At 49.9% G+C, this 14,961-nt stretch overlaps 5 protein-coding genes across 5 annotated transcripts; 3 read left to right on the forward strand and 2 right to left on the reverse strand.

The window, feature by feature from the left end:
* Nucleotides 1-12: 12 nt before the first annotated feature.
* Nucleotides 13-794, forward strand: BP01DRAFT_354043 (uncharacterized protein). Its single transcript, XM_025574336.1, has 2 exons — nt 13-236; nt 311-794. The coding sequence occupies exons 1-2, from the start codon at nt 42-44 to the stop codon at nt 683-685; spliced, it is 570 nt and encodes a 189-aa protein (XP_025434180.1). The 5' UTR covers nt 13-41; the 3' UTR covers nt 686-794.
* BP01DRAFT_354045 (putative chromosome segregation protein Cse1) lies at nt 769-4,496 on the reverse strand. Its single transcript, XM_025574337.1, has 8 exons — nt 4,254-4,496; nt 3,820-4,130; nt 3,596-3,766; nt 2,195-3,519; nt 2,061-2,143; nt 1,703-2,006; nt 1,469-1,648; nt 769-1,413 (listed from the first exon to the last, which is right to left on the reverse strand). The coding sequence occupies exons 1-8, from the start codon at nt 4,321-4,323 to the stop codon at nt 969-971; spliced, it is 2,889 nt and encodes a 962-aa protein (XP_025434181.1). The 5' UTR covers nt 4,324-4,496; the 3' UTR covers nt 769-968.
* An 805-nt stretch (nt 4,497-5,301) lies between these two features.
* BP01DRAFT_363371 (putative GTPase activating protein (Tsc2)) lies at nt 5,302-9,798 on the forward strand (the record flags this gene model as incomplete). Its single annotated transcript, XM_025576272.1, has 1 exon — nt 5,302-9,798. The coding sequence occupies one exon, from the start codon at nt 5,302-5,304 to the stop codon at nt 9,796-9,798; it is 4,497 nt and encodes a 1,498-aa protein (XP_025434182.1).
* A 2,553-nt stretch (nt 9,799-12,351) lies between these two features.
* BP01DRAFT_177723 (uncharacterized protein) lies at nt 12,352-13,186 on the reverse strand. The gene has a single exon (XM_025570844.1). It carries the CDS (start codon nt 13,071-13,073, stop codon nt 12,531-12,533), a length of 543 nt encoding a protein of 180 aa, XP_025434183.1. The 5' UTR covers nt 13,074-13,186; the 3' UTR covers nt 12,352-12,530.
* Nucleotides 13,187-13,997: 811 nt separating this feature from the next.
* On the forward strand, nt 13,998-14,760 carry BP01DRAFT_354048 (uncharacterized protein). Its single transcript, XM_025574338.1, has one exon. The coding sequence runs from the start codon at nt 14,111-14,113 to the stop codon at nt 14,303-14,305; it is 195 nt and encodes a 64-aa protein (XP_025434184.1). The 5' UTR covers nt 13,998-14,110; the 3' UTR covers nt 14,306-14,760.
* Nucleotides 14,761-14,961: the final 201 nt, after the last annotated feature.

Genomic DNA, 14,961 nt, shown 5'->3' on the forward strand with positions numbered 1-14,961 from the left:
CGTCTGGTGAATAGAATACTGCCGCAACTCCTTCACTCACCATGTTCCGCGCCTTACACCTAGCACACTGTACTAACCCCTTCACATACCTCTCATACATAAACCTCTCGCGGAGATCGTTTTCTATCTCCGCCCTCTCTCTAGCCGATAAGCCCCTCCCTCCTCGACTGAAGTTCCAAGATGCCGACTTGACCATTTCCTACCTCAAGGGCACTGGTCCCGGGGGGCAAAAAATCGTGAGCCACGTCTATAATGCTCTGGCCGGCCCTTACAAGCATCACACGCTAATCATGCTCTATTGAACGCTTAGAACAAAACCAATTCCGCCGTCCAGATCATTCACAAGCCCACCGGCATAGTGGTCAAGTCACAAGCTACCCGGTCGCGGTCGCAGAATGAGAAATATGCTCGGCAGATTCTGGCTGATAAAGTCGAACAGCTTCTCAATGGAGACAATAGCCGCGCCGCCATCAAGGCTGATCGAGCACGAAAAAAGAAAGCAAGCAAGATGAAGAAGGCTCGGCGCAAATATCGTGACTTAGAAAAGGGCCAAGAAGGAGCAACGGAAGAGCTTGACAACGTCGAACTCATGGGAGAAATGGACGAAAGTGCAAGCGAGTTCTTAGAACATCGGCGAGGAGGGGAGACGGACGTCGTTCCAGACACGCATGGGCAGAAGCAATAGCTTATGCCTTTTCAAAGTTGTAGCAGGTACCGCGTGGTTCTAGCTTGTTATTGGTAGGCACACGCACCATTACACAGACAGCAGTAAGTACATCAAGTTATTAAGCAGGTTGAATTCTTCATCTATAGTTCATCAGGACATACAGGGATGCAGCCGCACCCACATATCATTTCCTCTCCGTGGTTTATTTTAGGGGAATATGCAAATAAGAAAAAATATAAAGCTTATAGAGACGCCAGCAAAGTGCCTAGACTTAGGATGCTAAACCAAGTCCACGACTTGCTTATGCAATGTAGCTGGTGAGCACGCGCTTGGCATCCTCTCCAAGACGCTCTTGAACAAAGCCAGATATCCGGCCACTGTACTTGGCATCTGCTTCCTTTAAATACTTTCCGGTCCAAGCCTTGAGATCGGCACCAGTCTCGGGCCAAGGGTCACGGGGCACAGGCCGGATGCTGTTCAATGCGGTAAAGCCGACACCAAATGCCATATCCTCGACGTCGTGCTCAGCAATGATATCGTCCTTGCTTGCAGGAAGAGGAGGAAGCTCCAGAAGCTTGAGCAGAGCTTCGCAGGTGAAAGCCCACCCCTTCTTGTAGCGGTTGGCAAATGCCTCCGAGTTAGCCAGGGTCTTGGTGAATGATAGTACAGCGGTCTTGCGATCCAATGGGCGGGCCAGCTTTTGCGTCTCTGGGAGGATAATGTTCAAGTAAATGGGTGTGAACAGGCTACAAACATGTCAGCATGTTGATCACCGGGCAATGGGGGCAGAAAAATCCTTACTCTGGTTGTACCTTGTCTACCACTTGAATGAAGAAGTCGGCGCTGTAACCCCTCTCGTCCTGAGCGGATACAAAATGGAAGAAACGAACAAATCGAATAGTGAGAGTTTCAGTCTTCGAATTTTGGAGACGTGTAAGGATGACCTGCATGATAGAGACGAAATACTGCTCAAGTGTTGCACTACAAAGCCGTCAGTAAGTCCAACACGGATTCTTTCTCGAATGAACTACTCACGGAGGGAATCCTGTAATGACGGCCTCCAACAGATCGAAACCATAACCTTCATTGGTCTTGGTCGAGAGCAACTTCTGAAAAATACCGAGGATAGGTGCAACCTGGTCATTTTGCATGATGTACTGAGCACCGCGAGGAATGATGCTGGATAGCAACCGCACAAGCGCCGGGATGTTACCCTTCGACTCCCACATGACAGGCATCAGGATTGGCGCAATCAGATTTTGGTAATAGTTCGGCAGGGTTCCGGAAGGATTGGCTTCAAGCAGAGCAGCAAAAAGCTGGAAAATGTAAGGCATAAACTCTGTGAATGTATCAGTAACAGTCCGTACATATTTGTGCCTGGGCATAATAATACCTTGAACGTCGCCTTGTAGGATTTCGGCGAAAGGCGTGTAGAGGGCTTGCTCAAGTTTCTCCGGATTGGCAGGGGCGGCAAAACTAGTGGGAATGTCAGTAATCGTAGCCCGGATGGCCAGATAGCGCACGAACCGTATAAAGGCACCCAAAGCTTCGAAATGGAAGTAATAGAACCTGGGGTTGCTAGGGTTGCGGCTGATCACGGTTGTGATGTTGATCAGGTGCTGAAGGACCATGTCAGTGTGGGGGACAACACCCTCCTTGATGACAATAAGAACTCTCATGGCACATCTCATCAAGAACTCATTCTCCTGGACCTTCTCAGGGGCAGGGTCCTTTTCGATCAAAGAGAAGATGTGTTCTAGAAGATCCTTGGCCAAGGGCGTGATAGTAGCAGGAGCAATAATCGGTTGGCCCTGGCTATCCGCAAGGTATAGCACTCGCTCAACAGCAATTGCTGCATAGCTATACACGACAAAGTTCGAAGAACCAAGCTGGTTGACAAGCATGGGAAGTACTTCTTGCCACTGTTCCTTGGTGATGATACTCCGGAAGAGGTACAGATACTTGATGGCGTCGACCTTGAGAATGGGGTGTACTCCCTCACTGTTGACGAGGTCGGCAGCAAGATGCTTCTGGAAATAATCGGTAATGCTAATGAGCGAATTCGTAGCGGTGACACCGTGACTGGCAGTCGCAACTCCCTTGGCCGCCACAGCGGAGTAGAGATAAGTGGCAGTATCCTTGGCCTTCCAATTTGAAGCAGGATCTTTGGCATACTCCGCAAGATAGTGCTCTGTGTACTTAAGGACCACAGTAGTGACGGACTCTTCAAATCTCTCAGCAAGACGTCTCAAGAAGTCAGTAGCAGCACGGCGTCTGGTGTCGCTGTCGGAACCCTCCAGGTCGCGGCGGATGAATTCAATCGGCTCATCCTCGAAAAGCTCTTCGTCGGACTCACGCAAGCTAACATTGGGCAGAATGACCTTTTCAATTATCTGGCTAAGTGTGCCTTCGGCTTGGAACACAACTGCATGCTCAGACATGCCAGCAATGGAAGTCAAGAACTGCAGAGCTCGGCTGACCAGAATGTCGTACTTGGTTTCTTGTCCGACCGTGGTCAGGAAGTTCCAGGAGCTCTCAACAAATTGGCCGACATGAGGCTTGAACTCATCCATATATTTCTGAACATAAAGAGTCAAGACTTCGAAAATTCCGGCGCGAGCGAACTCCAAAGGTCCGGCTTCGGTGTCATCATCAGTGTGCAGCAGTTGGTTATCGTACGTGAGGTACTTGAGCAAGAGCGAAGCTATCCCTGAAATATTTTCTTCGAACATGGGTGGAAGATCGTGGCAAGAGAGGTCGTACATCAACTTGACCATCAAGTTGAGCTGAGTAAAACCTTGAATGAGGTTTTCTTTGTTGGCTTTGTTTTGTTCAAGGAAGGTGTCCAATCCCTAAGATCGATTAGCACAAGGTCAAGGCCATTCCGTGTTCTGAAAGTGAGGATGAAACATCCCGGGTGATACGTACCTCGAATAACGCCAAGAAAGGACTGCCAAATCTCTCGAGGACATGGTTGATTTCACTGTAAAGCTCATCCGACCGGAACAAGGGTCTCCATCTCTTGAAGATGGAGTGCGCAACTTGTAGGACGCCGTTGTTGACCGTGGGGTTGATAGGTTGGAGCCTGGAAACGAGATCCTAAAATGGTCAATCGAGAGCGCAGCGGATGATAAGCGCCAGTGATCACTCACATCCACTAGGGTATCCCATCTCTGCCAGAAGTCACTATCAGCAATTACGCTGACAGCTTCACCGAGCTGGCTTTGGATGTTTGCAGGCACGGAGATCATCAAGCTGATCAGCTCCCGCTTGATTGTGGCGACCTCGTCCTCTTGGAGCTTGTAATTTCCATCTTCGTCGGTCCAGTTCCTCTTGATGAAGTTCTTGAAGCAAAGCGCACTAGCCAGACGGGTGGTATAAGGGTAAGTAGCGGAGGCAGTGATTTGAAGAAGCTGCAAAGAGTAGCCCGGCTTTTTCTCCTCCTGGCGGAGAGCAAGTTCGGCTGGCAAAAATGTCAATTATTCGCTCGGGGATGTACAGAAAATGAAACATGAACAGACATCTCAGAGTGGATCGAAGAACAGATAACTACAGTGGCAACAGAGAGCTAAAGGATGATACTAACCTTGCTTGTTTTGCCTGGGGTCCAAACTTGCCTCAAGGAGCTGCGCAAGAGCCCCAAGACCGTCAGCCATTTTGAGGAGTGGGGTAGAGGTCGAGGTGCTCAGACAATGAACGAAATAGGTGGGGGAAAGCTTGAACCAAGAGCTGTTGAGATCAGTCCGTTGTTAAAAGGATATGGTCACCGTGAAAAGTGGGCGAAACTCCTTGGTAGAGTAGATTATGTGTTTGACAAGATGGATTCAGCGCAAGCCGGAGGAGCTAAAGTTCTGGTTTGGGCAGTTTGTTTGGCGGTTGCTTTGCAAAATCTAGGCGGTGAGAGCAATCACCGCGGGGTGGTTTGGCCTGTCAGGTGACTGTGCGGATCAAACCCTTCCCGAGCCTCCGCCAGATCATCATCATCGATGCTCTGAGGGGAAAAGTGGCTTGGCACACTCTTGCTCTGGATATAATCTAACTTCCTTTAATTGTTTACTATAGCTCTATTGAGCCGTGCTTCTGCAAGCGAATTCTCTCCTTATATGGCAATATATTCACTGCCTATCACCAAATCCGTTGCTTTTTGTCACGCGGGGTAACCCGTCCATCGATCAAAAGAGGTGGTGACAGTGTTTTTAAGTGTAACGCCCATCCCGAAACCTCATAACCCTTCGTGGCCCTGTTGTTGTCATTCAAGGTCTTCATATGACCCGCCAATGGTATGTGAGCTCGTGTGCAGGGTGGAACACCGCTCTGGACTTTGCCTGCTTCAGCTGACCATAGCAACCTGTGATCATGGCCCGTTGCTAACTAGTCATCCGCCAGCGATACGATCCGTTGCCTTGAAGAGCCAAATTTAGCCCTCCATTGTACCAGGGCGCATGCAATTTGACGATGCTGCAGTTCCTTCTTAGTCTCAACATTCAGCACCAAGTTTTCCCCGAGTTTCCCATTCCCTAGGATTATCCAATTCAGGTCGCCCTCTCCTGTCACTTGCAGACAGCAGTGATCTTGTTTATCACAAATACACGGATGAGCGCAATAATAGCCGCCCTGGGTGAGAGCAAGCATCAATGCATCGTGGAAGCGTCGTTTCCAGCTCTTCCGACACCTCAGGTGCACGGGACTTCGACGCGGCACTCCGAACACTGACCCAGAGGCAGAATTTAGGACATGCTGCCGATGAGGCAGAACAAGTTGCGAAGTCGGTCCAATGGTACACTCCGGAACAAGCTATCGCTCTCTGGGAAGCAGGAGCATATCTTATTCAGAATGAAAGCTCTCTAGAGGCTCGACGGAGTGGTTCGCTGCTGCTGGAAGCTGTCGCGGCACGGCAAGATCTATCCCCTGCAGCACGTCGCACGGTTTTCGACGCAATATCGAGCCCTTCGGAAAGTGATGTCATACCAGCGCGTATTCAGGCGCTGATAAAGCTGTCGGATCATGGGAGAAGAATGGAGTTCACTGGTTCCTCTGTCTTTCCTCTGATATCTGCTTGCCTTGTTCCGCTCTATGAAGTAACCTCTTCAGTTCGGATGAAAGCTAGAAAAGTAAAGCCAGGGAAGAATGGACTCACCATTGATGACACTATTTTGGATGATGTGCTGCAGTTCGTGGTCGATCTCATCACTTTACAGCGGAAGCCTCCTAGCAGTGAAGAAGTACAAGCACTGTTAGAACAGCTTTTCGCCATATGCAGAAAAACAAGCGTTGCAGCAGATATCAAAAATTCGCTCAGCGTGTTTGACGCGGTCATTTTATACGCCGACGTACCCGATGGAAGTTTTATTCCCTTGCTTGAGGTATTGTGCAGCATCCATGCCTCTGTCAAACCTTTGTCGGGTCCGACGTCAAGAGTTGTCCGAAGTCTGGCGAAGTCGAAGAGGAAGGCGGATATGGTCAAGGAGTTGTTCTCGTTTCTGACAGAATGCTCCGAAGAGAAGAGTCGGAATCTCAATGTTGTGCGAGGAACTGTATATGTGTTGACGGACATAATTCGTGCACATGGCCAGGACGGGATTCCAGAAATGCAATTCGAGCACTTGGTTGACTGCTTGAAAGCCGCCACGGGGAAGGATGAGAGCCGGCTGGAAGCAGACATACTGGATCTATGCTTAAATATTCTGGAGGGGGACTATGTCCGAGTGGCTTTAGAAAAGGACTGGGGTGCTTTCGTCGATTTACTCAATGTGTGTTCCGCCAGAGCCGTTGATGAGCCTGAGCAACCGGACCCCACAATCTCAGACTCTCAACAAATCACCCCCAAAGGCAGCGTTGTCGATGATGCCAAATCCAGCATCCTTGCCAACACTATTCAGATTGCTTCCAGCCTTGAATCCCTCTGGGACCGTTTGAACAAACAGCAACGTTTGGACTCCACCCGATTCCTCATGAACGCCTGTCGCTACATCGAGCCTCCGCAGGCTGAGCTCGTTCTGGACACCATGCGCCAGGAGCGTTTCTGTTCTCCTGGGAGTGAGGATTGGCTACTGCATTCCCAAAGAATAATTCGCTGCTTCATTCGCTCACGCACAAAGCCCTCTGATATTCGAATTCTCGCGCTAGATACACTGAAGGAATCCTTCAACAGCCCCGAGTCACTTGCTTATTTCCAAGAGGAAGGTCTTCTCAAAATAATGCTTGAGAGATTCAATGAAGAGGACGACATATTGCTGCTGGAATCGCTGGTCGCTTTTCTTGTTGACGTTTCCATCACAGTCAGCGACCAAGATGCCTTCGATCAGCTAATTCATGCCCTTGGCTCTCCTATGAGTAAAGATCTGGAGAAGGAGAGTCTCGCATTCTCGGAAGCAACCACACTGTCTCCTGATCGACAGTCATTCACAAGTGTACTGGAGTCGTCTCTGGCGAATGTCTGCGCGGCTGGGCTTGTGAAAATATTTTTGCGAACACTCAACATGTCAGCAAATAAGGCGACATCGGTGTTCGAGGCCCTGCTGAAAATAGCGCAATCCCTTGAGCGGCCTGTGGATTCACGCCTATCCTCCCTTAAGCTACTTTACCGGCTGCGATGCGATGCCACCGGTTCTATAACCGTTGTCTCGACTCCTGAAGATGATTTCGTGATGCAGGTATCTGGGCGGAGTGTTGACGCAGGCTCCAAATCACATGAAGATTCTACTGCCGACCTAAGTGCTGACAATGACCAATCGCGATCAATATCAACTGCTCGACACCTACCACGAGAGCCCTCAAGCAGCATTTTATCCAGATCCACGGGAAGAAATTCGATTGTTGCTTTCCGATCCTCAAGGCCGACGCCCCCAGTCTGGACATTTGCAACCCCTCAAGTTCTTCCAGAGGAACCTCCAGTTGAAGCAAGTCCGTATGTGTATGCTTATGCGACCGCCAACGCATCGAGTCCAATCGAATCAGATCCAACGCAGAAAGTAGCTTTGAAGGCGAATATGTGGTTGGAAACAGTTATCTCGTTATTGCAACGTGAAACGAACTGGGACATCTACAGCTACGTGCTCACTCATTTGGCAGCTCAATTGCAGAACAAGGACTTATTCAGCAATGCTGTACCTCAAATCAAACTGTTACGCAGTGTCTTGTGTGATCAGGTCAAAAACGATAGTTTTCGTGAACCACCACCATCAAGTGGCACCAAAAAGACCGATGTTGCCGGGTACATTTTCGACTTCTTATGCGTTTTGATCAGTTACCATGAGCATTTCGCTAAGAGCGAAGAAGATGAGCTTGTGCGTGCTTTCATGATGGGTATCATCGGGTCTTGGGGTGGCACTTCTCGTGGTTGCATCCATGCTCTTTCTGTCTGTTGTCATGAAATCCCTCTATCGGTAACGAAATCATTGAACGGGATTCTTGACAAGATGTCGAAAGTAATCACGATGTCTAATCTCGCTGTCCATATCCTGGAATTCCTCGCTCTCCTCGCCCGTTTGCCCGAAGTCTACGTCAACCTGCGTGATGAAGAAATCCGCACAGTCTTCGGCATATGTATTCGGTTCTTACAGACATCCAGAGAAAGTCGATTCAAAGCCGACTCGCCTACTCGAGCTGGCCCTGGAGCTGCTAGACTTGGCAGCACTGGATCCTTGATATCTCTCCCAGAATCGTCAGAGGATGGCATGTCCAAGTACATTTACACCTTGACATATCACGTGATGGTGTTCTGGTTTCTGTCTTTAAAACTGCAAGATCGAGCAAAACACGTCAATTGGATTACCAGCAGGCTCATCTTCAAGGACGAGTATGGAAAAGAGACTGTTGAAGAACAAAGCCAAGTGTTTATCGATCTCATGCAGAGGGCTGCTTTCTCAGATCTCGGCGATACTATCCCGTACACGACGTTTCCACCTTCTCCTGAAGACGGTCCAGTATGCACAAAGTCCTGGATTGTAGGCATGAGTATCGTGACTGTTGAGACAGCTGGAGTCTCTGGATTGACGCAGGTAACGAAGAGGCAGGCATCTGGTACCACGTACGCAACGTACCAACAACGAACCGCACCTGTCCTGCCTCACCAAGTTTCTGCGGCTCCTGACGCGCATTTGCATCCAGGCACCATGCGCACCGCGGTTCTACCTAGTCATGTAATGCTCCAGCTAACAACCACAGCCTTCCCGACACCTACCGTTATGCAACCAATTCTCTTGCCCGATGATGACATGACCCGTCGCGCTCTAAGTAGTTTTGATCGCAATGACATAGTCGATGGTCACAAGATCGGCGTCCTGTACGTCGAGAACGGCCAAACAACAGAGGCCGAGATCCTGTCCAACACTGGAGGTAGCGCGGATTATGAGTACTTCCTGTCCAAACTTGGTACCAAGGTTCCGCTTCAAAATGCTCGCTTCAACACCCAAGGCCTGCATGCTGATTTCGATGGCGATTCCACTTATGCCTGGAGAGATCGAGTGACAGAGATTGTGTTCCATGTAGCGACGATGATGCCTACCAATTTCGATACCGATCCGGCCTGTGTCAACAAGAAGCGTCATCTTGGGAACGACTTTGTCAACATTGTGTTCAATCGGTCGAATACACCGTTTAACTTCAACACGGTGCCCTCGCAATTTAATTTTGTGAACATAGTCATCAACCCCATCTGCCGCGTCACTGATGACCCAGCGGCATTCGATCTCAAAGGGTGCAATTTCGACAATTTGTTCTATCAGGTCAAGGTGATGAGCAAGCCTGGTTTCCCTGAGATCTCACCTGCAACTGTGCCCAAGGTCATTTCCGGAAAGAATCTCGGTGCTTTTGTTCGTATTCTCGCCTTGAACGCTTCCGTACTCTCGCTCGTTTGGAACAGCCAAGGCGGCGAGCACGTCTCATCCTGGCGCAACCGGCTGCGGGAAATCAAGAGACTCCGCGAGCGCACCCTTGGCTCCCAGGCGCAGAGCTCCGAGGCTACTGAAGCCACCTATCCAGGTCAGCGGCGCAACACGAAGGCTAATATCTTCTCCGAGGAACTCCCATCCCGCACCGCGTCTGCAAAAAGCGACTTTGCCACGGATTGGAACGCAGCTGCGGATGCGAATATCCTTCAAAACCTGGACTTTTCGCGATGGGGACGCTGAGTACTCATCACGTCTCACACTCAATGTTCGCTTCTTTGGAATCTCTAGCATGAGGAAGTTGATTGGTGTCACAATGGTTTTCTTCTCCACCCGTGTCTTTTGTTTCCTCCCTTGCCATGATAAACGAAATGTATATCTTACCACTTTACGTCCTGCGGTGTTTTTCTGTAAATACCCCCTTTGCCATGCAGCGTGCAGAAAAGTTGTCTTTTTCAGTCTGAGTTTTTCAGGCTCATTCTTTTTGTGTTCGCGTGCTTGCACCTATGGTGCGTGTCACGTCTAGTATCATCTTGCAAAAAGGGGTGGTGAATCTTGTGAATTGTGGTTCTCATCTTCCAAAACATGTACTGCAATTGGCCCAGCGATATGATCCCACCTAGGTATTGGGAGGCATTTCCATGAACAAGAAAGTAGGATGAGCCGTTCCTCGAACGAGTATATAAGGACCGATAGAAAGGACCGACCCAAGACTGGCATGGATTTTCTGCCAAGGTCACTCACCAGCAGCATGGGTGAAATCCCCGAGCATGCAGGCAGCATTCTTTGTCTAGCCCACTGCTGCGTGATACCATGATCAGAGAACATGATCACTCATGTCCCAACGCGCCGTAAACCCGATTATTTATCGTAGCATATAATCATCGAATAGCGTACCGACTACTACTGCGATTGCTACATTTCACTCGCTGCCTGCCTGCACGTTCCCTCGCATGGGGCTGGAGGGTCTAATACATTTCATGAACTACCCCAACCGCCTACCGCCCCCAGCTCAATCCCAGAACAATCTCAGCCCAGCACGCGGCCTTCGTCCAAGATCATTTACAAGTCCACGACGGGATCGGCAAGAAGCGAGAAGAAGAGGGAATTGAGAAAAGAGGGAAACGAGGGGGGTTTATACTCCGCGAACGCTCAGGTGACTTCTCCTCCGGCACTCAATCAGGAAGGAACGTCGCGAGATAAGAAGTAACTTGGTAGGAAGATTAGGTAGACCAAGGTGGTTATGTAGCTGCCTAGGTAGGGACCTGGATAGGGGGTGAACAGCCGCGTGCATTACAAATTTGGAAGTTTACGATCTCTAGCAGGCCCCGTCCCTGTCCCCGAATAGCAGGATGCAGAGAGAATGCTATTGCCCACTGGCACCGGTCAGCATGGCCCGCAGAAACCCTACTATAGGTGTAAGGTCTACATCGGCGACAGCAGTGATAGGTAAAAGTCCAAGGAATCGGAACAAAAGGAAACGACGCGGCTAGATCTATGATGAATATCGAATACAAGTGGTGCCAGAGACAAACATAGGGGTCCCGATGGAGACTGGCGGGGTCAAGAGAGGTGAGACACAAGCCAAGCCAGTATGCAGTCTTCCTTCCTGGGAGCGTCGACGGAAGGGGTTCTAGCATCAATGAAGAAGCCATGTGGATGTAAGTCATCGAGCGAGTGAATCTGGGTATGACTGTATAGTGGGCTTGCCGTCGATCTGGTATCGCGAGAGTCAAATAGTATGAGGTGGGTTGTGACTTGCTGTATGGAATCTCAGTCGGTTTGGTTTACACTTCCTAGAGAAAACGAAGGATGATCTCTTGAATACTGTCTCTCGTTGTCTTAATCTACTGTTTCCCACCTTACTGCAGAGCAAGTGTCCACCTTCCTAAAGTTTGGTTGAGCGCTGGCAGGCGGGTGCGAACTCGGTGGCAGATCTACCCAAGGCCCTGCGGCCAGGGCGGACATGCTTCCCGTGATATGACTAGCTCTCATCACAATGCGGTGGGTCGCGGCAGAGACCTCACAGAGGAGACAAAATGAACCCAGGTGACGATCGTAGGTTTTGTCGCAAGTCGGTACCATACTTCCAAGATCAAATGCAGGCCTTCCGTCATAAGTAGAGACGATTTCGATGCCTCTGCGGCTCAATACTACAGCGCGAAAAATGTACAGAAGCATAGCCGTGTTCTGAGGATGGCGACATGGGATAACTTCTATCTTTAATGAAGCATTTGTAGTCAATATTCATGTACCTTGAGTGCGGCGAGAGTTGCATCGAGGCGGGCTACTTGACGAAATGAAGAGTAACTAGCCGCTCGATGCATCAGAACTAGTTACATACATTACCCAGCTGAATGTCATGCTTGAGAGACAAACCGAGACAAGAAGGGGTTCGGAGCTGGTTTATCGAGAATGGTAAAGTGGGAGAAGAAACAGTATGCAGAAGGCTCAAGAGAGACTTTCAACAAAACCAAATACGTGAACGGCTTCTCGGCCCTAGAGACGTGGCAGGGCGAGAAATCCAAGGTGACCAAGCACAAAGAATCGAACGCCTTATGAAAAGGATGGGGTAAGAAGGAATATGAATCAAAAAAAGGCAGCATCCCCTTGACCATACACGATCCTGCCCAGTATATGACCCCTAGCAGTTCCGGAACCGATTCTCGCCCGTTCAGTGAGAAAAAAAGCGGTGCTGTGGAGCTTGCCGCGGTGATCAAAGAGTTTCGTGCTGGGCATGGTGGCGGTGACAGAACAATAGGTGTTTGGATATGTGCAAAGTCCTAGTGGACAACAAATTGGAGTGTTCAAAATATGGATATGGAAACGAAGCAAGCGGCGGGTTGAAGATCGTGATGCTTTTTCGAGTATCGTTTGAGGAGGCGACAGGGGGGAGATTCGGTCATCCGAGGGTATCAGTTGGAGATCAGTGGGTGTAACAAATGGCCGTTCTCATATTCACCAGCACAAGTCTTTTAAGACCATCTGGCAGAAGCCTCCTTCTCTTTGAGCCCACCCATGCGCTCGATATCCAATGACTGAAACCGTTCAGCATCGCTTGTTTGATAGGGCGGCAGCTCGTCGTTGCAAGGTTCCAAGCCAACACTACCGGCCTCACTAATCCGCACAACCACCACACGGCCTGACTTGCGCTTTCCGGACTCGTCTTCCTCCTCCGGGAAAGTGATGCGGATCTCGGGAACCGGGCTGGGGGGAGGGCTCGAAGAGTTTTCAATGAGGCTGCGCTTCTCGTCGTAAACAAGGACCGACTCCGTCTTAGCATTCGGCGAGGCGGACACTGTGAAGCGGCGGTGGCTGGGCACGCATTGCCCGTTGTGCACGGGGAGGTCGGAAAGACTGCGGTCCATCCGCTTGCGACGCAGAACAAGCAAAGCCCCGATCAGAACGAGACCGAGTAGGACAAGTACCAATAGCGAAATGAGAAGGTCGACCATGGCGGGGGACAGCCCATCACCGCTATCGCTGCGGGCGGCAAGCTTTGAAATGGTGTTCAACATTTTTACGGATTCAAGGAGTGTCTCCGGGTTGGCTTTTCGTCGCGATCCCGTCAGAGATAGGTCCACGAAGGAGGTAATGTTCGCGTCAAAAAGATTTAAGAGTCGAAGTCCCAGTCGTGCTACGACGATCGTATGACAGCGAAGGGAATAATTGGGTAAAATAGATGGTGATCACTTGTAAAGGCCTCGAGCAGGTGGTCTTATGACAAGAGAATGGCGACAATGATTAGCTGAGTAAGTGATCAGTGATATCGAAGTCGTTAGGACAAAAGAGAGAATGTATTGGGTCGGTTGGTTGAGGTTGGTCGTTTGGCGTGAAATCGGTGATATCTCGCTGGGAGGAGGTTCGATTTCGACCAGGCTGGGTCAGACGGAACGAATGGACAGCAAGGTGAGCAGCTGAAAGAGTGAAGCCGACACCTGCTAAGGATGTGAAGAGAACGTGGTAGAGGAAGAGAAAGGAGGAAGAATGTGGAAGAGGGGTTGGTATGGGGGGAAATGGAGGAAGTTGTTGCCGGGGCCGGGAGGAAAAGAGGGAATGAAGAATAGCAACAAGAACGGGGAATAGGAAGGAAACCAGAAAAGAGTGGACTTTGGGGGGGAAGAAGAAGGACTTGAGGGGAGAAAGGGAAAGGGAAAAGGTGGACACTGGACAGTAGCAGCAGGGCCAGGAAGAACGAGGCGCAAGGGCGCTTACTTAGGCGTAAGCTCACTCCATACTAAAAAGTCCAGACTTGCGGTTCTGGCTGGCGACTATTGGGAGACGAGAGGAACTAGAGCTCAGTGCAGTTTAGCTCCGGTCATCTTAGGTTTTCTGGTCAACTGGTAATTTCCATTGTTCAGCCTATCACACCCCGAGTGTTCCTGAACCACTTCATCTTTGGTCCTTTTTTTAGCTGACCCGCCCCTGAACTACTGCAGCTTCTTAGCTGATCCTCTCCAAGGCTTCCCTTCGGAGTGCGACACGAGCAGCCTTCGCGTGAAGAGAGACAGAGGAAGAGAAGGGCAAGATCTATCATCATCACATCCAGCATAGCATGTCTTGTGTCTACTACTGTTATGGCACAGACTGGGTGAGACATTCCTCTCGAGTCTCGAGACATGGCGGATACTTCCGGATCCAGCCCGGAAGGGGGGATTTCCCGGGTCTCTCGCACAAACACCACAACAAGAAAAAACAACACCCTACCCCAGTAACTTACATCATGGCCAGGAATGCTGTTCTCTTCTGACCTCGCTCCGTTCTCACCGGCATGCTGTACTGGCACCAATCGTCAGCAACCAGGATTCCAAAAGACATGTGACATCAAAACCCACCTGTCAGACCCAGGGAGGTGAATTGCAGCTCCATCTGTCACCTCGGTGGTGAAACGCAACGACTGTTAGAGACCCCGTCGGTACCGTTAAACAAACAGCCTGACAGCAGCCACATCCACCCACGTCAGACCTACATCTTGCGGGGAAGGAAACAAATGGCGAGGGACCATCATATTGCCTATTCTTGAGTACAATTTGAAAGTATATATCTGGTCGCAGACGTGTCATATCTTGGTTGTACTGCTGGGTAGGTGACTACCGCTTCGACTGGACTGTACTCCGTACGGTACTGCATAACCTATCATCTTATCATATGTGATATATATAGTAACGAGGCAGAGGTCTTTCTCCCCTCTCCTGATGCTAGTACCACACCTGGTCCATATCATGAAGATTACAATGAGTCGGAGCCAGATCAAAATAGATAAAAAGCCTTGTCTCTCACCCTGTTGTCTCGTCTCAAGAACGAAGGACAGTCAATTCCCTTTTACTCCCGAGACCAATGGGTGTATATCAGTGATTGATAGCTGCAACAAGTCAGGAGCATTGTTTATGCCCACCCTGCTCGTTT

Source organism: Aspergillus saccharolyticus (genome assembly GCF_003184585.1).
Source record: "Aspergillus saccharolyticus JOP 1030-1 unplaced genomic scaffold BP01scaffold_5, whole genome shotgun sequence".
NCBI classification, from domain to species: domain Eukaryota; kingdom Fungi; phylum Ascomycota; class Eurotiomycetes; order Eurotiales; family Aspergillaceae; genus Aspergillus; species Aspergillus saccharolyticus.